The sequence below is a fragment of the Epinephelus lanceolatus genome, chromosome 8 (assembly GCF_041903045.1).
Source record: "Epinephelus lanceolatus isolate andai-2023 chromosome 8, ASM4190304v1, whole genome shotgun sequence".
In the NCBI taxonomy this organism is placed as follows: domain Eukaryota; kingdom Metazoa; phylum Chordata; class Actinopteri; order Perciformes; family Serranidae; genus Epinephelus; species Epinephelus lanceolatus.
Genome location: NC_135741.1, coordinates 46827130 through 46850792, shown reverse-complemented (window position 1 = coordinate 46850792; position 23663 = coordinate 46827130). Strand labels below are relative to the sequence as shown.

General features: G+C 41.7%; 1 protein-coding gene across 6 annotated transcripts in view; it reads right to left on the bottom strand.

Annotated features, from left to right (window-relative positions):
- vps13d (vacuolar protein sorting 13 homolog D) overlaps window positions 1-23663 on the bottom strand; it is a 268286-nt gene that overhangs the window by 1118 nt on the left and 243505 nt on the right. For 5 of the 6 annotated variants that reach the window (XM_078170380.1, XM_033628066.2, XM_033628069.2 and 2 more), the window contains 11 exons: window positions 21803-21907; window positions 21485-21634; window positions 16430-16579; window positions 16117-16213; window positions 15871-16019; window positions 14786-14920; window positions 12606-12773; window positions 12174-12306; window positions 9100-9295; window positions 8462-8593; window positions 7524-7764 (listed from right to left, as the gene is read on the bottom strand). In XM_078170380.1, coding sequence (XP_078026506.1) covers window positions 7524-7764; window positions 8462-8593; window positions 9100-9295; window positions 12174-12306; window positions 12606-12773; window positions 14786-14920; window positions 15871-16019; window positions 16117-16213; window positions 16430-16579; window positions 21485-21634; window positions 21803-21907 — 1656 coding nt within the window. Of the gene's footprint in view, window positions 1-7523; window positions 7784-8461; window positions 8594-9099; window positions 9296-12173; window positions 12307-12605; window positions 12774-14785; window positions 14921-15870; window positions 16020-16116; window positions 16214-16429; window positions 16580-21484; window positions 21635-21802; window positions 21908-23663 lie in introns of those variants that run through there. The other variant, XM_078170383.1, reaches the window with a different exon arrangement.

Genomic DNA, 23663 nt, shown 5'->3' with positions numbered 1-23663 from the left:
ACAGATTTATACCGTGACGTGTTGGCCCGCGGCATAGACAGTGCAGGCCGATGCCAGAGGCGCCATCATCCACAGGGGGTGCCACAAATGGGGGAAAAAAAAATCAGAATGATTATCTTTTACTATTCTTTAGAAATACCATTACTACTATTTTGAAATATTACATAAGACCACCACAACATAACTACATAGAAAAGCCTACTAAATAACAGAGAGGAAATTTTTTCCGGGTTCCTTCCGCCCCCCCAGCCTCCCTTCCCCGCTCATTACACTTAACCTGCTCTCTGGGGGAAATGGGCGAATTATCCAATTTCTTGTGACGTCACTACACCACTGAGAGAAGGGGATGTGGGGAGAAAGAACACGAAAAACAACAACCCCAAAACAAAACAAAACAGGCCGTGTAATGAAGGACTGAATGACTGTAAAACTGTTTAGTAATTTTTTTTATAGTGTAGATTTCTGTGTTTCCCTAAAGTAGATCACATCACTCCAGTTCTGAGGTCTTTACACTGGCTTCCTGTCTGTCAGAAAATTGACTTCAAAATACTCCTGTGGGTTTAGAAGCACTGAATGGTTTAGGACCCAAATACATTTCTGAGCTTCTGCTACACTTTGAACCATCCAGACCTCTCACGTCTTCTGGGACAGGACTGCTTTGTGTCCCCTGAGTCAAGGGGAAAATCTCTAGCCTTTACTATGTTTTCTATTTTACTACTTTGAATTACGCTGGTGTATGAAAAGTGCTATACAAACAAAGCTGTCACTAATTTCCCGCTATTCTGTGTGGATGTAGCTAGCTGTGTAGGAAGATGGAAGAGGATGATGTCCCACAACACCAGAACTATCTGATTGACTAAATAAATCAGAGGTATGGGCAGCTTTAACATCTCTTTCCAGAAACTATATTGCCACAGCCTCTGTTTGTTCAATCAGCAACAGTCTGCCTTGCAAACTCCGCCCCCTTAAGCTGCTGAACCTTTAGAGAGTTCTGCTCCAGCAGCAGGGACATCTCTGCCCCGTGGAAGGATCCTGTTCCTTCAGTCAAAAAGCAGGTTTAGCTCCTGAGTTGCTCAGAAGGGTCTTGGTCCCTTGAAAAAGTTTTTTCAGAGGGGATGTCTTAAATGTTCCGGTTACTCAACAAACCTCAGCATTTATATTGGGATTACTTCCATCAAAAGGGTAGTTCCTATGAGAACTGTTGACAGTGTCTATCCAGAGTAACAGTAATGGTGTCTTGAGTGACATGGTCCTGTTGAATTTCTTGTGAATTGTAACTTTGTGTAAAGTCATTTTTTGACATTTTTTTTTCCAAAGGAGCAAAAACTAAAATCCATTCAATTCCACTGTACTAGGGGTTGAGGCATGAAATCCCAGAGACAGAGATCTCAGTACCTGGACAAAATACAGTTACCACTTGTGGTTGTAAACCAACAAGTCAAGTTGCAGCTTACATCCACGTCCGTCTCTGTCCAGACTCAGATAATATACTGTAGAAGAAATTTAAAACCAAAATCATCACCCTGCAGTTGTATGCCTCCAAGCACCAGTTAAGTCTCTGTCACAGTCTACATCTATGTCTGTAATGCTTCACACACATCTTTCCCCCCAGCAGCACAGACAATCTACAGTGCCCTCCAAAAGTATTGGAACAGTGAGGCCAATTCTTTTATTTTTGTTGTAGACTGAAAATATTTGGGTTTGACATCAAAAGATGAATATGGGACAAGAGATCAACATTTCAGCTTTTATTTCCAGGTATTTACATCTGGATCTGATACACAACTTAGAAGATAGCACCTTTTGTTTGAACCCACCCATTTTTCATGAGAGCAAAAGTATTGGAACATGTGACTGACAGGTGTGTTTTGTTGCCCAGGTGTCTCCCAATTACATTGATTATTCAAACAATAAATAGCACTGAATGTCTGAGCTCAGTTTCAGATTGGGTACGATAGGTTTTGCCTGTGCAGACTGCATTTAGAGGTGGAACCAACATGAAAACCAGAGAGCTGTCTATGGGTGAAAAAGAAGCAATTGTGAATCTGAGAGAAGATGGACAATCAATCAGAGCCATTGCACAAACATTGGCCATAGCCAGTACAACCATTTGGAATGTCCTGAAGAAGAAAGAAACCACTGGTGTACTAAGCAACAGACGTCGAACAGGTAGACCAAGGAAAACATCAGCAGTTGATGACAGAAACATTGTGAGAGCTGTAAAGAAAGACCCTAAAACAACTGTTAGTGACATCAGCAACAACCTCCAGAGGGCAGGAGTGAAGGTATCACAATCTACTGTTCGCAGAAGACTTCATGAACAAAAGTACAGAGGCTACACCAGAAGATGCAAACCACTCATTAGCAAGAAGAATAGGAAGGCCAGGCTGGAATTTGCCAAAAGGTACAGAGATGAGCCTCAAAAATTCTGGGAAAAAGTTTTATGGACTGATGAGACAAAGATTAACTTTTTCCAAAGTGATGGAAAGGCGAAAGTTTGGAGAAAGAAAGGATCTGCTCATGATCCCAAACATACAAGCTCATCTGTGAAACACGGTGGAGGTAATTTAATGGCTTGGGCTTGCATGGCTTCTTCTGGGACGGGCTCTTTCATCTTCATTGATGATGTAACACATGATGGCAGCAGCAAAATGAACTCACAAGTCTACAGAAACATTTTGTCTGCTAATTTAAAGAAAGATGCAACCAAACTGATTGGGAGATCCTTCATCATGCAGCAAGATAACGACCCAAAACACACTGCCAAAACAACAAAGGAGTTCATCAGGGGCAAGAAGTGGAAGGTTTTAGACTGGCCAAGTCAGTCTCCAGACTTAAACCCAATAGAGCATGCATTTTACCTGCTGAAGAGGAGACTGAAGGGAGTAACCCCCCAAAACAAACAACAGCTGAAAGAGGCTGCGGTGAAAGCCTGGAAAAGCATCACAAAAGAAGAATGCAAAAGTTTGGTGATGTCAATGGGTCACAGGCTTGATGCAGTTATTGAAAGCAAAGGATTTGCAACTAAATATTAAGTCTCATTCACTTTAATCTATTTTAAGTTTATATGTTCCAATACTTTTGCTCACCTAAAAAAATTGTGTCCCATTACAAATAATGCTATCTTCTAAGTTGTGTATCAGATCCAGATGTAAATACCTGGAAATAAAAGCTGAAATGTTGATCTCTTGTCCCATATTCATCTTTTGATGTCAAACCCAAATGTTTTCAGTCTACAACAAAAGTAAACGAATTGGCCTCACTGTTCCAATACTTTTGGAGGGCACTGTATATAAAGTTTCAAGGTGGACACCCAAGAAGTGTGTCACCAATTCAGCATGTGACCAAATATTTCCCTTTCTGTTCCTGAGATATGACATTAAATACTGGCCAGAAAAATATTTTATGCATAACATTATGATGTCACAGTAAAGTTGACCTTTGACCTTTTGGATATGTCTTTACCTCATCATTTTATCCTATTAGGCATTTGTGTGAGATTTTGTCAAAATCTGCATATGAATTCTTGAGCTATGGCCAAAAACACATTTTGTGAGGCACACAAATTATCTGCCCTAAGGCCACAGTGGCCTTGATGCCCCGCCTGCACTGCCCCAGGTGATTTTGCGGTTTTCTCCTCTGCCTCTTTCCTGTCAACACGGCTTTGACACCTGCGTCTATTGAGAAAAAAAATACGATGACAGTCTTATTGAGCAACATCAAATGAGACGATGCCTACATCACCAGTAGGGGGTTTGATTCGAGCCTGGCATGAACCGCTCGGATGGGCTGTAACGACAGTCTGACACCAATCTATCTATCTATCTACTACACTTGTTACTGTGAGTAAGTGCGATAAAACCTCTGCCAGCCAAGCCAATACTTTATCAATACATGTGATCAGCATTTAGAAAGCCATATTTCAATCTGCTCTGTCCACAGTCTCTCATTCTCCGCTATTATGATTTATGATCGCGGTAGACACAAGCACATCGCGCTCGCGAGGCCAACAGCAAACAGTTAAAGACAAACTAAAATGAAAGCTGTCTGTATGTAGGCTAACACTTTATCTGAACATGTACCTGAGGCAGCCGACCTGCAGACAGTGAGTGTCCTCAGTAGAGGAGGGACAGAGAGCAGGATGAATGACTGATACTGATGTCTGTCTTCATGCTGAGATAACGTGACTTTCTTCACTCAGTATTGTGATGTCAGGAGGAAAATTTATATTCCAGTGAGATATTATTGGGTTTTGAAGAGTGACTTTGTTGTTGTAAACATGACTGTTGCTGCCATGGACTGTAGGCTATAAAACTATATCCTGTATAACTGACCTATAAGGAAAACGTCAGGAGGTGAGGTGTGTGCATGTGTGTGTGTGTGTGTGTGTGCATGTGTGTGTGTGTGTAGGAGAGGGAGAGAGGAAGATGCTGGTAGAGAGAGAGTGTGTGTTATTAGATACTGTTAATGTCACTTATTATACTTCTTTGCATTGACAGCTCTCTTTTAGTCTGTTTCTGCATCATGTTGAGGAGGGCCATGCCTGTATATATAAATATATATATGTATGCAAAAAAAGTGGATCTGTTGCTCGCTGCTAAAAATGTGGCCCGTCAACATTATCTGGTTTTGAAATGTGGCCCAGTTGAAATAGTAATTGAATAACCCTGCTGTAGTTTGTTTGATTGTTGGCTATCTAACAACACATCAAACATAATTGTAAGCCAGTCTTGTTCAGTGAATCAGTTTATCATGTACACTCAAAAAATATTTAGGCCTAATATTTAACATTGTTTGCTTATAAATACATGAACCTGGTTGTTCTATATTTAAAACACATTGGGTTTATTAGTGCTATTAAATAAATCACATTATTACTTATTATACTCATTATTATTACTTGAGCTTGTTTTATTTCTTCATTTCACAGATAGTTATACATCCTTAGTCCTTAAATTCATTATGGACGTGGACTTAAAATCATTGTTTTATTGTATGGCCTTGCTGCCCTGGCTTTTGGCCTTTGTGCCCTCAAAAAATTGACAACATGAAAGGCCAAGTGGCCTTGCCCCTAAAATGACGAAATTCCAGGCCTGGTCATCTGCATAAAAATGAAATGCAATGCCATGCTTTCTCAGAATTGAACCCAGGGGGAGCATATAAAGGGAAAAGAGGATAGGCCCAAGAATGGGCCCCTGAGGCACTCCACATGGTTAAAGGTGCTGAGGAGGACACACAATCACCAAGGCTGACAGAGAAGCTTCTGTCAGTCAAGTAAGACCTAAACCACTCCAATGCAGTTCCTTGTATGCCAATATGATGCTCTAGGCGAGCGATAAGGATACTATGATACACTGTATCAAAGGCAGCTGAGAGGTCTAGGAGCATAAGAAGGGCAGAATTCCCTGCATCAGTGGCTTATAAAAGATCATTAAAAACTTTCAAAAGTGCTGTTTCAGTGCTATGAAAAGCTTTAAAACCAGACTGGGACACCTCAAGAATACCATTTGAATTAAGAAGGACTGCAATTGAACACGCACAATTTTTTCCAAAATCTTTGAAAGAAAAGGAAGTTTTGAGATGGGCCTAAAATTTGACAAGACAGAGGTGTCCAGATTAGGTTTTTTAATCAGTGGTTGCACAACCGCATGCTTAAAATTTGCTGGTACAACCCAACCCAACCCAATAGTCTCACAGGTATCTTTAAAAAGGCGAGAGGGAATAACATCTGTGGGACAAGTAGAAGGTTTCATATGACCAATTATATCATTTAACTGTGAAAGAGACACAGGCTCAAAGTCCTTAAAAACAGCAGAGCAAGTGACAGCAGTGGAGGGGTCATAAGAAGGCGGTGAAATGCATGATCTAATGGCCATGATCTTGTCAATAAAAAAAAAAATAAAAAAAATAAAAAAGACATCATGGCACGCCTTCACAAAGCAAGAGGTGCTTTTAGCCAACTTCATTACATGTGGAAGTCTAAACAGTATAGCCTCAAAACTAAGATGAGGATCTACATCAGTGATTTTAAGGCCGTCCTGCTGTATGGCTCTGAGTGCTGGAGAGTGACAAAAACTGGCCATGATCTGCGACCGGCCAGTCAGTCTAAAATATGACGATTTAAAACGCCGGTCAAATTCCTGGCGCGCTGCATGATTGACATCGTGTAACATCAGCAGCGCACACACGCGCACATGTGCAACTCATGGCATGGGCGATGTGAGGAAATGAAACATGGGTGGCTTCTCACCTAAATCATTCACGCACTCTCAAAAGAGAGAAGGAGAAAGTCATTAATTGTCCGTGTTAACCGTCTACTAAAGAAATTACCCACAAATGCTCTACACCAAGAATTATTATTTAATTTATCTATGTTTTTATTTATGCATGCCTTTTTTACTTATTTATTTTCATACTGTACCTGAAGTTATATTTGAGCAAAAAGGAAAATGTTTCTTAACCTGTGTCCCTTTTTTTTTTGTTTGTTTGAGATGATTATTAAAAAGCTGGTTCCATCTTGGTTAAAATGTTCTAGTAAAGGAAAGATAGAAAATATTGCCATATCTTGTGTGCTGTAAAGTGGTTTGAAAAAAATGAAATCGGAATCGGCCAAAATCGGAATTGGCCGTCCAAGCAATCTGCAAATTGGAAATCGGTATCGGCCCAAAAATTGTAATCGGTGCAAGTCTAACACTCACCTTCACCTTTGACCATAACATTTTAATCAATTTATTGTTCAGTCCAAGTGGACATTTGTGTCAAATTTATAGAAATTCCCTTTAGCTGTTCTTGAGATATTGTGATCACAAGAATGAGACAGATGCAAGGTCACACTGTCCTCGACCTTTGACCTATCAAATCAGTTCAATGAGTCCGGGTGAACATTTGTGCCAAATTTGAAGAAATTCACTCAAGGTATTTGTGAGATATCACATTCACAAGAATGAGACTGATGAGGTCACATGGACTTGACCTTTGACTTATGACCACCAAACTTTAATCAGTTCATCTTTAAGTCAAAGTGAATGTTTGTGCCAAATTTGAAAAAACTCCCTTGAGGCTTTCTTGAGATACAGTGTTAACAAAACACCGAAAACATAATGCCTCTGGTCATGGCTCTTGCCAGCGCAGAGGCATAAAAACTAATGAGTGTATTTTTGGTGAAATGGAAGTTATCAATACGTTGACATGTATGATTCCAGTATATCACTTAAAGTGAGCAACATGCGGCGGGAGGGGCGGCAGTACCTCAGTCCATAGGGTCGACTGTTCAAGTCCCCATCCGGACCAAATGCGAAGCGTGGACTGGTAGCTCGAGAGGTGCCAGTTCACCTCCTGGGCACAGCCGACGTGCCTTGCTCAAGGGCACGTCGGCAAGTAAGACAGTAGTCAAGTAAGACCTAAACCACTCCAATGCAGTTCCTTGTATGCCAATATGTATGTATATTCCTATGTGGGTGTCGCTAAAGCAGTCGTGCTATCCAGAGACTGACAATGTAAAATGAGTCAGATGAGTGTCTCACCATGGGTTTCTGATGGGAGGGGCCAGGAATGGCCACACCACTGCTGGTGCTCTCAGCCTTCTTGGTAAGCTGCACATATACCTTCCCATGATCCTTAGAGACCAGACAATGGTAGAGGTCATCATACTTGACTTCCAGGAAGATGGCCTCACGGTCCACGTATTCCCCCGGCCTCAGGAAGTAGACCACTTTGGAGGAGATGAGGACGCAATAGCTGTCGATTGGCTCCACAGCGATGAAGCTATTGTGGCAAACAGACACTGAACTTTCAGTGTAATGGAACAGCAGGTGATAAGAGTGTTAAGCAGGATTTATACTTCTGTGATGGATTGATGCCATAACCTGCGCCATAACCTACGCCATAACCTAAACTGTACCCTACGCAGTAGCCATTACATGCACCTCCCCAGAAATGTAACTAAACGTCACAGCAACGCAGCTGTCCTGTCTATTTCTGTAAGCTGAAAACATGTCCCTCAGTGGAAACAAAGCTTTTATTTACTTTTATTCCACAGATAAGAAAAAAATTAATTGTGAAGACAATAAAGTCCCTAGAAAATAGCATTCTAAGTCTTGTGTGGGATTTATCCTGGCTTCATATGAGTAATTTATACAATGTAAAATGCCATGGGCTTGTGCTAATAACAGCATGTTGTATTTAGTTTGGAAAACGTGTTTATATAAGACAGCTGTTTTGTCAGTGAACCTTGTGAACTGCAAATGGAGCCGAATTTTCTAACATTACCTTTGATAAATGTTGCTGTTGTTCCTGGCCTCATATGAGTAGAGGAAAACTGCGCTAGCTGCTAGGCTAATTTATACAATGTAAAATGCCACCGGATTGTGCTAGTAACAATAAAACGTTATAGTATAAAAATATAAGTCCGCCTTAAGACACACAGAGTGTGTTTGAATGTAGTGAAATGGGTGAGACTCACAACTCAGAGTGGATGTTGTCAGTGAGGCGGAAGAGCTGCTCCTGACCGTCTGCCTGGGTGGCCGAGTGTCGAGGCAGCAGACCCTGAGGTCCCTTACAACAGCGAGGCTTCCTGACCCGCTGCACACCGAGTCTGATAAACACAGCAACAACACAAACACTTTACACACAGTACAGTACAGAACTCTTTTTTTTTTTTTTTTTATATCCATGTTGATATGAGTTTGCTGGCACTGTTTCTCTCTCTGCTTTTGTCATGAGATTTGCTTCAGCATTCTAAAATCCAGTCATTACATGTCCTTCCAAATCACTTCACAGCATAAACCTCCTTAACATACAGCTTTGGTAATTTACTTTCAATAAACGTTAGCAAATTCAGCTCTCAGTGTATTCTCTGTAGAGACCTGAAAGTCTCTTTGACTCTGTTCTGGCAACAATTAAATCGTAGGCGGCTGGACTTCTTCTTCTTCTTCTTCATCTTCTAGACAAAATCAAAGTCCAGTTGCCTACGATTAAATTGTTGCCAGAATGGAATTGACCTGGATAAATGAGAATATCCACAGACTCTTTGACTCTGTATAATACAAACGTCATTTTTTCAAAGGTTCATATAATAATTAAGTAAGAGCCTCAACCCACCTGTGGTTACTGAGACTAGCCATGTCCCGGACTGTCTGCGCTGTCTCTGAGGCAAAGTCAAGAGCTCCAGCCACCGGTTTGGTCACAGTGCCCACCAGACCTTTTCCCAGGCCTGAGAAGAAGCCGCTGACTCCACCTTCTGTCTTCACACCCTCCACTGTGGACGTAATGATGCTCGTCATGCCTCCAATGATACCTGGGGGGAAGGGGGTGTTTATTTAAAAGGACAAGCAAACTTGCACAGGAGATCTTCCCCCAGGAAATTTTTTGCCCTCTGACTAGATAAATGGTCTTTTGCACAAGACATTTCTTCCATTCCATTTCTTCAATTTCTTTTTCTGACTTAATATTTTAGTTTTTTTACTTTGGCCCATGACGTCAGCTCCTCATTATAATCATGCTGTAATGCCTGAAAATGCACTTATGTTTTAATCCTGCCAGACCTCAAGAGCCTGTACCCCTCCCTCATCAACGTTCCTTGTCACAGTCACCACAGTTAATGCACTTAAATCAAGTGATCTGCAGAGCAGCATCACCCTGACCTGCCTTCATGGACAGCCAAGTAACAACAGCATTTGCCCTAAGCTTTGGTATTGTTGGTAACTGTTGTCAGATTAAACTACAATTAAAACATCTCAATACAGCCAGTATAATTTAGGCAATAACCCACCGTTAAACTCAATAACAAGTAAGCAAGTCTGACGTAAAATCACACCGTCTCCTTCCAGCTCTCTAGCTGATCCCAGTTCACCAGCTGCTTGAGACAGACGCTGAATTGCTTTCCCACATCCACGTCTTTAAAAACCGAAACTTAACTCGAAATAATGTTTAGATGTCCCACGCCCATGCTCTGATAATTTATTTCAATAAATCTGAAATATGTTTTGGTGCTGCACATTTCTTGTGCCAAGAGCGCAGAGAAGGAGTTTTAAAAAAAAAGTGAATTTTAATTTTATTTCTGAACCAGAAATAAAACATAAAGAACAGAACGTAAAGAATTGAGCTGATTAAATTAAAGGGTTCTGGTGGGAAATTATCAGCAAGAGAGAATATAAAATAAGCCTTACATTTAAGGCCTGAAGAAAAGAACCATGTTTGTAAAAAAGCTGAATTTTATGTAAATGAACCAAACTACTCCCCAGATGACTTTTTTTTCTCTAAAGAACTCCATTAACTTCATACCTAAAAGAACTTTGTGGTAGAAATCATCCTCATTGTGTGAATGTGTCAGAGCAGCTTCTACTCTGTACATCCAGAACCATTTAAACCTCACTGTGGAACACGGCCCCTCATTTATACACAGTTAAATATGTGAGTTGACTCAGCAGACAACACCAAATAAGACTAATTGATCTACAGGTGAATAAATATTTGAAAGCAGTACAGCAGGGGTGTCCAACTGTGGCCCGCGATCCATTTTTAATTGGCCTGCAGGAAATTCGAGAAATATAATGAAATATGGCCCACACTTGAAACTTGTGCGTGACTGTATTGTACTTCTTAGTTTTAACACTAGGGGGTGCTACTGTTAAACAAGGCAATTAAAACTCATCGAGATGCAGTGTGATGAATCTCTGAATAATCAACATCAGTCTCTCCCTCCCCGACTTCTACCGGGAACTGCCCATTGGTTCGACATCCCATTGGTTCGACATCCCATTGTTCCGACCATATTAAACTCATTGTTCCGAAGTCCCGTTGTTCTGAAATCATCATGATGCCCTGTGGTTAAGGTCTGGTTAGGTTTAGGCACAAAAACCACTTGGTTAGGGTCAGGAAAAGATCATGGTGTGGGTTAAAATGAAAAAGAAAGTGACAAACACATAAGCTGTGAGCCTGCTTCGCCTCAAGCCGGTCGGGGCGCACCATACGCCCGCCGCGAGCCGTTCAGCACCGCGGACAGTCGGACTAATGGGATGTCGAACCAGTGACATGGACCCCTTCTACCGGAGCTTGGAAAAGGAAACGTTTCCTCTGATGAGATGCCAGGCAAAAAGAATGAGTCTGTTCAGCTCAACATACGTATGTGAGCAAACATTTTCTCTGTTAACGCTGAACAAAAGCAGACTGAGAACCAAAATGACCAACAGCCATCTCCGTGATGTCCTTTGCATCTCAACCACCAAGTTCACTCCGGACCTGCCAGCCATCCTTCAGTCCAAAGCGCAGCATCTAGCTCCCACTGAGTGCAATGCCACACACGAAGCAGTAAACATCACTGTGCACAGCGCACACACACTGCGCAAAATCAGCTGATCGAAACTTTCCTTACTGTGAGGCAGATTCAATCGCTCCGTAGTCAAGTCACATTTGTCCACATTATTGGCTCGAGGTGCGTCAGATTAGCCACTGCAGCTGGATTGTCAGCGCCGAGACTGATTTAAATACCCAGCACAGCTGATGCTCACCGATGTAACTCACTAAAAATTATGTGCACCCCAGTTAATAAGCCCAATTCCGTCAATTAAAGTTAATAACATTTTCTAACAAACGTTAATTGGTGTGTTAATTAGCCCAATAATTTACATAACAGGCTTGAAATGTACCCATCCCAATTTCCCCTTATTGTTCCCCCTCTGTACAGGGCTGTGAAGGGGATCACCATCCTGACTAAGGAGAAATCTAAGACTGCAGTTTTGAGAATAAGCTACCAACTAGGCTTGTGCCGGTTTGAAAATTTTCCAACCGGTTTGATTTAAAGCAAAATATCTAACTGAACTGATATATCGAATTATGTACCTAATTTTACCACTGGGGGTCGCATTTGAGCTATTTTTCCCAATAAAAGCCCATTATAGGTGTACTGCGCCTCCAATCCACTAGGTGGCGATAATGCTGTATTAATCACGATTCAGTTTTTTTCCCCTGTCTGACAACCCTAATATCTATAATTTTCTATATTCACAACTGTAACATTGCTTGTAGTGTTCACTGCCCCAAACCCATCAGGCAATAATGTCAGTTTTATTCAGTGTTGTTCAGTGTTGAGGTGTGAAAAGACTCTTATTCACCCACTAAATGATCACTGTACTGTAACTGCTGTGCCCAAACATAAAAATTGAGCCAGGTCGTACCATGAGCCAGTCCATGGATCCCTGCTACCAAGTGCTCTCCACTGGTGGCTCCGTGGTATCTGATGTACTCTCGCTCGCTCTGGTGCCGGTTGTCCATGGTCTTCCCCAGCCCATCTGATAAAGTACCTGCAAACTGACACACAAAGAACAAGAAGATGTTAAAACTGCACGGCTTCTTCCACTATTACAACTTTCATATGCTTTTCCTCATATGTTTTATATATTTCACAGGTATATGCTCGTGTATGTTCAGGAGGTGGACACAGGAATGCCTACACAATACAATACAATAATGCAACAGCCAAACAAGCATTCAAATCAAATGATAATTGTGATTGTGATCTGTGAACAGGAAAACAATGTTGTAAAAATATTTAGCACAGTAAATCTAGAAAAAGAGAGTCACTTATACACAGCTAGACAAAGGTGTACCTTGGCAGCAGAGTTGGACACGCCATGGGTCACATTGCGTATGAGACCACCCACATTGCCGTACTTAATGAGCTCAGACACTCCCTCAGTGACGTCGTTGAGGAGACCCATGGGGTTTCCCAGGAAGTCCACGGAGCCTAGGATCTGAGCTGCCTGGCTGATCAGCTCCTACAAACAGGTTAACACTGTTCAGTGATGACCTGACACAGACCTGACAGCCCACCACATCACATGACAGACCTGCTTATGTGCTATGTGACCATGAAGCCAGTAACAGGTGATGAAATTATCTTTACTTTGCAAAAATACAATTAAAAATATGTTGACTTTTAATATGCACCCATCATTGGCACTCATCTGTTCCTACATGATGCAGTGATTAGATGCACAGCATCAGTTTCAGGCTGTAATGTTTGATTGACTAACAATACAAACAGATATCTTTGACCGATATGAAAGCAGGAAACAAATATTTAAAATATGTTGCGAGTATTGCGATAAAATATGTTGCGATATATTACCTATTTTCAACTTAAATTTTGTCCCCAAAGGAAAACTTTGTCAACTTCTGTTTTATCTAATAAGATAATGCTTTGAGTCTGTTCTCACTTCAGTCATATTTTGTAGCAGAAAAAGTATGAAGTATATTATTCTAGTAGGCTACCTAAAGTTTAATTTGTATTTGTAATATCAATAATTTATATAATAAAAAAATTGATACTTGGCATTGTGTGATGATACGATATTGCCACACAAAATTATCTCGATACTATGCATGCTGCATTGATTTTTTTCCCCTCCCCTAACAGATATGAGTGAGCAAAATTAGTCTGCATCTGGATGGAAGACAGGAAACACACACACACACACACACACACACACACACATCTACATGCATACATGTGAAAAATATATAAACAAGACCTAAACATATACACTGAAACACACAATTGCATAATTAAAATACAAGCATAAAACATAGATATTAGGACATAAATCAAGAATGGTCACTAGAAAGAGGACAAAAAAGTAGCGATAACAATAGCAAGTCCCCCAAAAGAAGTTCTGTCAAACATTGAGGATAACCCTTTCAATATACAACATGTTCAAGCGCAGTAGAAGATGTGTTTAATCCATAAAGAATGGGTTATGAGCAGAGGTGACTTCCATTTCAGCACTATATGTCCCCGAACACACAGAAAGCCTTTTAGCAGTTTGAGGCAGCTCATTAGGAACCTCTGCTGAAGGGCGAGGACCCTATTGTTTTTAATGAGAATGAAGCTTTTTGTTTGCTGTTTTTGCGCTGCTATGCACCTCATGTTTCTGTTCTCTAGGCACCTGGTGTTTTTGCTGGAGTACTCTAAACTCCTTGAGTTGAAAAAACTTCAACTCAGAGCGGAAAAGCATTTCTGCTTTTTCCCCACTGTTGTATGGGATGATTTGAGAGGCGAGTCATTTGCTGTGGTCACGACAACAAGTTTACAGTTGGAAAACAATGGAGGAGAAACTGGTGGTAGTGGTTGCTGGATACCCAGAGCTATATGACTTTACAAACTGCAGTTACAACCATCTAAATAGAAAACAGCAGGCGTGGAAGCATTTAAGTGCAGTATAGAAACAGTCATCATAGAGGCGAAGCTCCCGGACCAACCGGTGGTACACCCTGTTTTTAGCGTCTTGTGTACCTACACAGATCTCTGCTTCCCTGTGCTCAACAAACTATTTGCTGACAGCCTCTCACCCTCAACCAGAGCTACAGCAAGTACCCTTTACCTGTCCATTTTAGGAACTAGATACTAATTACTGTCAAATAAATAAAATATAAATAAAATAAAATAGACGGTATATTGATTACACGGGAAGGGTAGGGTAAGGAGGTCATGGGGTGGTTGCCTGGCAACAATAAAAAGGTGCAGCAAGTGTTATTTTACTAGTGGCATTCAATTAAACAAAAGGCAGGGCGGTGCGCCTCATGTTTTGCAAACTGCAAATTGCTTTCTGTGTGATCGGGGCCTAACATATCTGGCCAACAAAGTCCTAACACTGGAAAAATGATTGGGAATTACTTCTGTAAGGGGGAGGATGCCAAACAGTCTGACTGCTGCAGTCATTTATGATAATATTGAGAACATTTCAGACGAGACTAAGGTAGTTCAAAGCAGCACATCCAGTCTGCTTACCTCTCTGAAGTGCTTGAGGATGTCATTGATGATGATCTCCTGGGTTTCATAGGGGTGCACTCTGGTGAACGGGTACATGTTGATGACAGCATCTTCAAAGCGAACCAGAGGAAAGCCCAGGGTGCCTTTCAGAGCCTAGAGTAACAAAAAAACATATGTGAGAAAACGTGTGAAGGCACAGCAGCTGGAGGAACAGGAAGTAACAGAGTGACATTGTATGGTAACAGGAGGCAGTAGCATGACATCTCTGTGATCCACAGATGGACAAAACTTATTGCTAAAATCAATTCAACCACACCGTCTCATCAGAGTTGCTTTATAATCAGAGTCTACTGCTGTTTCAATACTTTGATTCTTTCAACAATCCCTAAAACTGTATTGGGACTGTTACCTCTCGCTCTTTGTCAGCTGGCTGCTGGAAGTGGCATTGACTCTTGTCAACTTGTTTAGTCTGTGCTGTTTGTGTATTTCTTTGTTTTTTGTATTTGTTTTTTGTGTTGATGTTCTTAAAATAGAAAAACTTAAATAATAAAATAGAGGTAAAGGGTGTAAATCCAGGGCTGTGTATAAATAGTAAAGTTAATTCATTTTCATTGTAAATATTATAAAAAGATGTATGTACAAGTTGTGGTTAAATATTACTGGAATATTGTGAGGTTATATAATAACAATAATATAATATATATAATAACAATAATATCTGTACATAATCTGTGTTGGCCAATATCAGTTTTAAAATGAACAATCAGAATCAGCCAACATGTTTTTTCTTATTTTGCACAATGAATAAATATTACATACATTAAAAAGTATTCTATTTCTGCTGGTGGGCCATCACAATAACAGTATGCTTGCATTATATTTTGTGATTACCACTACAGAAGAGACTTGATGATCACTAAAATTAGTGAGAACAATAGTCTGTTGTCAGCTTTTGTCTTTGGAGTTACGTGATGTTAGCACCTGATGAAGTAAACAGAAGGTGACATGTTGCTCTCTGTTAAAGGTGACATTATTGTGCATCAGCTGAGTGCAGATTAACAAAACTGAGCAGCAAGGAGAATAAAAATGAGAAGACAGCTTACCTTGAGATCAGGAGGCAGCTTGTGGGAAGTGAAGACACTCAGTTTGACCTGGGGGAGGCTGATCTTCAGGTTCTCAAAGTAGTAACGTTTGGGAGGTCCTGTGTCCTCATTGTGCTTTTCATAAATGTTTTCATCCAACTTCTCCAGCTCTAAATTAATGATTATTAATTTTTTTTAACCTTTAGGCAAAAACAACCTTCATACTCATAGCAGTGCACAAATATTACCATTTAACTAATGACCCACCAGCTTCTGTCTGTCCATATCCAAAGAAGCTGAGCAGCTTGAGCAGCAGCTTCTCCTCAATGATGACTGTGAAGCGCCGGGCCGTCACCATGAGGTGCTGTGAACACATCATGGTTACATCATTAGTCAGGTGATTCTAGTATTTGCTATCTCTGGTACACTAGAAATGTCTGGTTTCTGATGGGCACAAGAAACCAGGAATTATCTGGTGCTGATCTGGAAAAAAAGACTGTGACATTTTAATAAGTCAAATGTTTCTATAGCATGCAGTGGTTTACTGTAATGCTGCATTAATTCATTGTGTGACACTCACCTTGAACAGATCAGTGAGCATGAGGTTGCTGGGGACTTTGACCGAGTTGACCTGTAGGGCCGGGCCGCTGTCGTTGACACTGCTGTCACTGGAGCTGGGAGTCACACACAGCATCACAGGCTGAGTAGTACCCAGCAGTTGGTTATCCACCTGGTGACCAGCACATGACAGATCTAGCATTAACACAACACTCTTCCCTGAAACAGACTGTGACAGTTATGTGCATGGTCAGCAGAGAAGAGGGTTACATGAGTACTGATAACACTGTATTCACAGGAAGCTTCTGGATCAAACCAGTACAGTGAAAATATGGACTACAATACTGTATAATCAGTGTCAATAACACTGGCATCAATCTACCACTATGTATCATTTCCATATTGTTTTAATGTGAGAAGGTTTTTAGACATTTTTAATCTTCATAGTTTTAATGAAATAAAATATTTTACAAAAAATTCAAGACATTTTAGTTGACAAAAATTACATGGCATTATAGTCAGCTTTTAGTCATTATATTTTCTGTATGTTTTTATCTTTAAACTAATCCAGTTAGGCTAATTCATGTATACGAAATTAGAACCAAGGTGACAAGTTGACAAAAAAAAAAAACAAAAAAAAAAATCATTTAGACAATATATTCTAAGACTACAAAAAATTTCTCCACAAAGCTTTTTCACATCAGCTGTGAAGTTTGGCAGCCAGTGGCTGCTCATCCTGGCGCCAACTATTTACTGGAGTTTACCAGCCTGTTGCTCGTGCGGCATTTGAAGATAATTACAAGCACAGCCGTTCTTGGCTTTCAATATCCGATAGTCCACCTCTGACATTTTTGTCATGGCTTGTCAACGAAAATGAAAAATAGATTTCGTCTTAGTTTTTATTATCAAGATCTATTTTTAGCTCGTCATCATCTTGCTTATGTGATGGAAAAAAGGTTGTTGATGAAAAATTTTTTTCATGGTTTTCGTCAACGAAATTAACACTGCTATCACATTGCATAGGACGCTCTCTGTCCAGACTGAATCGCTTAAATATGCACTTCTGTTATGTCATGTGATCAAACCACAAAGCTCTCAGCTATACACTCGAGATCAGACTGGAGATGTAACGACTTAAAAGATGGGTGAGTACTTGCTATCTTCCTAGGTTTGTACATTTTAAAAACAAAACACACATTGATATTGTGATATTTGCTGGAAAATGATGTACAATATAGCCAACAGCAAGTGGGTAGATTTTCCAAGAACTTTCAGCTCTGCCACCAGCCAGCTGACACCTTATTGTATAGGCTGCCGGGCTGAAAAAATCCTTTTTTTTTATTGCCAAAAATAACGTTGAATATACATTTTTTCAGGGATCAATTATTTGTGTTTGTGGGGGAGTCTTTACTGCATTTTGCTGCAAAAAACAATTGTTATGTTTATGAACATAGTTATCATTGAGCCAAATATTAATGCCATGGTTATGCCAAAGCCATGTTTTCATGTGTTCGTGGAGTCAATTTGATTAATAATCATACTATCATGATACTATCATACTATCATGGCTGCATGGGCACGAATGCAATTCAATCCAGGAAAAACGAGGAGCCTAAGTATCCTGAAAGGAAAGCTGGCAGAATCCATCTTCAGTATCCAAGGGTCCGAGATTCCAACAATTCAAGATCAAGGAATCTAATGCCTTGGAAAGAATTATGACAGCACGGTCAGTGGCAACCTAAAAAACACCACAGCTCAACTTAAAGGACAACTTTGGTATTTTTCAACCTGGGCCCTATTTCCCCATGTGTATGTGTGCGTATGATTCATGGGTACAACTCGTTCTAAAATTGGTTGGATGCAACCGGAGCCGCGAAACGAGTTAAAACGGTAACGGGGCAAATGCGTCCCATATAAGTTTGTGCATTAAAAATGCTTTTTTTCGCCACTGACCGGTTCAGATCGCCAGTGCTATGAGTGCTATGAGTGCTGTGAGTGGAGTCACCTGTCAGTCAGTGTTGGAGCAGAGAGGGGGAGGGCTGCCACGCTGGGTACTGTAAGTGAGTATGTGTGTATGAAGTGTGTTACGCTAGAAGAGTCAGAGGACAGAGTCTTTTGTGTGCTACCCGGAGTGTTACCGGAGTTTTTGGAGTACTCAAATAAACGGGCCTTTTTCCCGAACACAAGAACAGGATGTCGCGCAACACCCCGTACAGCTTTCATAGGCTGCCTTTGTCGGACGGTGAGATGCTCAAGTTGTGGCTGGATGCTAACACTCCTGTGCCTTGCAGACCATCAGGTCTGCAGTGCTCAGTTCTCCCAAGATGACTTCTGCCAGCCAAAGAAGAGAAGACATCCAATCCTGAAACACGTCTTCCTCAAGGAAACGGCTGTCCCACGAGTAGAGAGAGCTACAGACACAGTGGAGCAAAGCTCGTGACATCACACAGCCCAGAGGTAAGGGAAAGGCTAGTATGCTATTTACAGAGATAACACTAGTGTTCTGAACTGGTCAGTGGCGAAAAAACACACACTTCATACACACATACTCACTTACAGTACCCAGCGTGGTAGCCCTCCCCCTCTCTGCTCCAACACTGACTGACAGCTGACTCCACTCATAGCACTCATAGCACTGGCGATCTGAACCGGTCCGTGGCGAAAAAAAAAGCACTTTTAATGCGCAAACTTATACGGGACACATTTGCCCCCGTTACCGTTTTAGCTCGTTTCGCGGCTCCGGTTGCATCCACCTCCCTCAATACTGAACCAATTTTAGAACGAGTTGTACCCATGAATCATACGCACACATACACATGGGGAAATAGGGCCCAGGTTGAAAAATAAAGAAGTTGTCCTTTAAGATGTGGCTCAGGGCAATAAGCAAATAAGGCCATTAAGTGTGAATTGCACGCCTCAAGAAGCAGTGAAGGATGCAGAGATGTATTGGAGGCATCAAGAGATTGTTGGGGTGGTCTGTCAAGGCCAACTAGGACTTGGAAACTACAACACCACTAGGTGGAGCAAGGCCAATGCCAAAGACAGGAGAGGTCTCGTGGTCCAGAGGGTCCGAGAGGCAGCAGAAGAAGATCGCTGCGTAAAAGCCACAGGGCTTGCCTGCCAGGGACAGTGGATGCAGTGGGACAATGCGTTGGAACGATCACTGTCCTGGAAGGAACTCTGGGGTACTGACCAGGGCAAGTTGTCTTTCCTCCTGCGGCCGTGGCTGACCTCTTACCAACTCCAAGCAACCTAAAGATCTGGGGTAAAGCAGAAGACCCATCCTGCAAACATTGCAGAGAGGCTGTTTGCATCCTGAACCACATCTTGACTGGATGTCCCAAGGTACTGGGAGAAGGCAGATACAGATGGAGGCACGACAAGGTCCTTGTGTTAATTGCCAAATAGACAGCTGCAGAGGGCTAAGGCCAACAAACACCAGGCTTCACCACCCAAAGGGGTCAATTTCCAAAGGGAAGGGGTCAAGACTCGTAGGGCAGCAACAGCTGCCAAGAGCCTGGTTTCTGTTTTGAATCGAGCCTCTGACTGGGAGATGCAGGTGGACCTTAAGAGGAGACTCGTCTTTCTGGAAGAGGTAGCAGTAACATCATTCCGACTAGACATGATCGTAATATCAAGGAGCACAAAAACAATCTTGGTTGTCGAACTTAGTCCCTTGGAAGGATAGGCTAGCCATCTCTCACCAGTTAAAGAAAGCAAAGTACCAGGACTTTATTGATGAGGCCCTTGTCAAAGGGTGGCATGCGTCCTAATTTCATATTGAAGTCAGCTGCCGTGGTTTCCCATCAACATTAGTGCGCTATTTCTTACAAAAGATCGGTTTGGAACCCAGACAACTAAAGAAAGCCACCAGCTAGATAGCCATGGCAGCCAAGACAAGCTCAAGATGGCTATGGCTGACCAGAGCCCAAAGCTGGAACCCCTCTCTGGGGGAAGGTTAATCCTAGTCTTCACTGCCCCACGCAGCTGAGGTGCAAGAGGTATGCAGTCAGGTTCAGACCTGGCTCAGGGAGAAGGACGCCCCTGCCTTGCATAGTCCCGGGTCCAGCTGCAGGGAGCGGTAGGGAGACATCCCTAACCACTGCCCCACCATCCTGAGATGTTCTGGGTTTAAAGGGGTGAAACATCAAGGAGGGATGGCCCCCAGCTGACGACCCTGCAGCTGGTACCCGTGAATGCTCCAACCATCCTGCCACTGAGGAATAACATCCAGAGGAGGAACATGTAACACCTTATCAAACGTAGCTCTAGATTCTGCTTGTAGCAAAGCATTCATGATGTTTATTTCACATGAAACTTGCAGTATGAATTCACACCCCTTATAATTAACTGGGTCAGCAATAATAATAGGCTAAATTTATTATATAATTATAAGTTCAAATACAGTGGCATGGAAAAGTTTGGGAACCCCTTCTCAGAGATCTTGCATAAAATATTGAAGAAATGTGTCATCTTTAACTTCATGCCTTTTGGAGATCAGGTTATATTTTACTTGCTTAGTGTAGCTATACACAGTAAACAGAATTATGGCCATGATGTCCAAACTTTTGCATGCCACTGTATCATTCAAATATTAAAACAATAAAGAATGAAATCTGAATGGGATTATAGTGGAAGATTGACAGCAGATGTATGCTGAGAGGGTCTTTCTGACACTGTTCTTAAGTGGTTTGAATCCTCACTGCATTATCACAATATCACTGTCACACTCATGATCTTCATCACAACAAACATAGCATACTGTGAGGGTGCCACAGGGCTCAATAATTGGACTCCTCTTTTTGTCCCACTTCCCCTTTCCTTGGCCATATTCAGCAAACACAGCCATGCTGACGACACACATCTTGTCATTTCACCGTCCTCTAATGACGTGAATTATATCACTAGATAGCATGTCACCATTTAAGAAATGCAGTATGCATGTATATGAACCTCTCTGTCTTTCTGTTTTATCACCATATAGTGCACCAACAACTACTGTTGTATGAATTGGTGTTACACAATCTTGAAGTTAAAGTTGAATACTGAATATTTCTCATAACTGTGTTGAGCTCACCTGGATGTTCTGAATGCTGAGCTCAAGCACCTCGTTGGTAGCAGTGTGGGTGAAGTGGACATTTATACCAGACAGAGTAGTGAACACCAGCTCCTCAGGAATCTTGTTGACCAGAGACACACCCAGACCTTCCTCCAAATTCACCAACACCTGAGAATGAACACCATGAAGACATCAGAAGAAAGGCCTCTCATTGAGACACACTCAAGGTTATTGTAGAACCCCTTCAGCACCTGGTACCAGACATGTTTTTACTAATAAAACAAAGAACAAATGTGATTGAAAAGAATAGTAGATGTGTAAAGAAGTTGCTGGCACCTCCAGCTCCTGCTCTGGCTCCCCCTTCTTAACATCCTCTTTGCTCCTGTCCTGCTCTGTGCTGGGTGAGCTCCGGATCATTCTTCTCTGGTTAAAGTCACTGATCTACAAACAAACACACAAAAATGATGAGATTCACCATCACTTCAGATGAAAAGTAGATATTATCGGATGCTATCAGAGCACCAAAGATCTTTTAGACTCTGAAAGAAGTGGTTATCTGATTCACAGTGGAAGAACACAAGCAATCTGTAACAGAGAAAAACTATCCTAAAACTAGGATAGAAAGTGCAATCAAACTGTGTCATACACAGAGGCAGGGGTAAGACATATCTGCAGCCATTCTAATATAGTTACTGATGTAAGTAAATTTCAATATTTAAGCTTATATGGATGACCTGACTACACTCACCACAATCAAGGCATGCAGTAGGCGACTGCTGAGACAGCTGCAAGATAACATTGAGTGGGCCTGGATGAAAATAAATACACTGATAGAATCCCATGACCAATGTGTAGCCCAAACAGCTCCTACACTCACTACTGGAAGAAAGTGGACCCCATATGCAGCTAAGCAACAGGCAGTCAGCCCTTAAACACTGGGACATTGTTGGACATGTGCAACAAGGAAGGGAGGCCTTAGCCTTGGAGAGAACAGACCATCCTGGCAGAGGGCAGCCCCATTTCAGTACCAAGATCTTGTGGTGGAGGGGCTGCGCCAACAACAACAGGCAATGAGGTGCGAAAAACGTTTCTCAAGCACAAGGACAGCGGATGAGATAGGAGGGAGTTAAGAAGAGAAAGTTCTCTTGGAAGAAGATGCGTGACATGGAAGCATCTTAAACCAGCTTCATAATTCAATGTCCTGTCATCTCCAAGGAACCTCAGGCCATAGTCCTGCACTGGGTCAGGTACCTGCAAAAAGCTGTGTAGCAGGTAAAAAAAATGACATACATATAAATTCATGGGTACAGGCGTGGATAAAAAATGAACATGCAGGCAGGCAGCAGGTGAGAACAAAAAAATATTTTTTTAATTTCAGAATAAAACAAATGAAAAAGTTGTGCAGTATATGTATAATATTTTGACATCTAAATCACGATTATCAAGCCACAATTCCTTTAATTTTGAAAGTCAGTGACACAATTTGAACCCTTGACCCACTCATCACATTCGTCACCTATGTGGAGGACTCCAGCAATGAAACTTTTCAGCCCAAGTTCAACACACCCAAGGATGATCCTTTTGAGATTTTATGGTGATGAAAAGAGCATGCTAAAAGGTTTCCTAACCTAGCAGTGATTGCGCGGAATGTTTTCACCTACTCGGCATTGAGTGCAGCCAGTGAAAGAGATGTCTTCTCTGCATGGATTTGTATTTTAAGATTGCAGCTTAATGTGAGTGACTGTAGCTTGTGTGTGTTTAATCTTGGGTGCGGGCTGCATCGCAGGACTTTTATTAACAGGTGTTAACAGGTGTGGCTTTGACTTAGACATAATCATGGGTAACGGGTTGGGTCTGGTACTGAACTTTACGGGTATGGGCGGGTGTCGATTTTCAAGAACGGACCGGTGCAGGATGCTGCCTCAGCTCAAGGTACACGCCTCGGTGCCTCCTCTGCCCATCTCCAGAAAACCTGACACACATTCTGGTTGGCTGCCAGACAAGACTAACACAAGGTTGTTACACCCAGTGGCACAATCAGGTGCTGAAGTGTTTAGCAGCAACCCTGGAGACCAGACAGACATCCCTCAATACCCTACCTCCTCCATCATTCCATCCTGCACTTACAAGAGTTTGTCTGCGAAGGTGCAAAGCAAACCAAGGTCAGTGCTGTAAAATCAGACACCAGCCAGGAAGT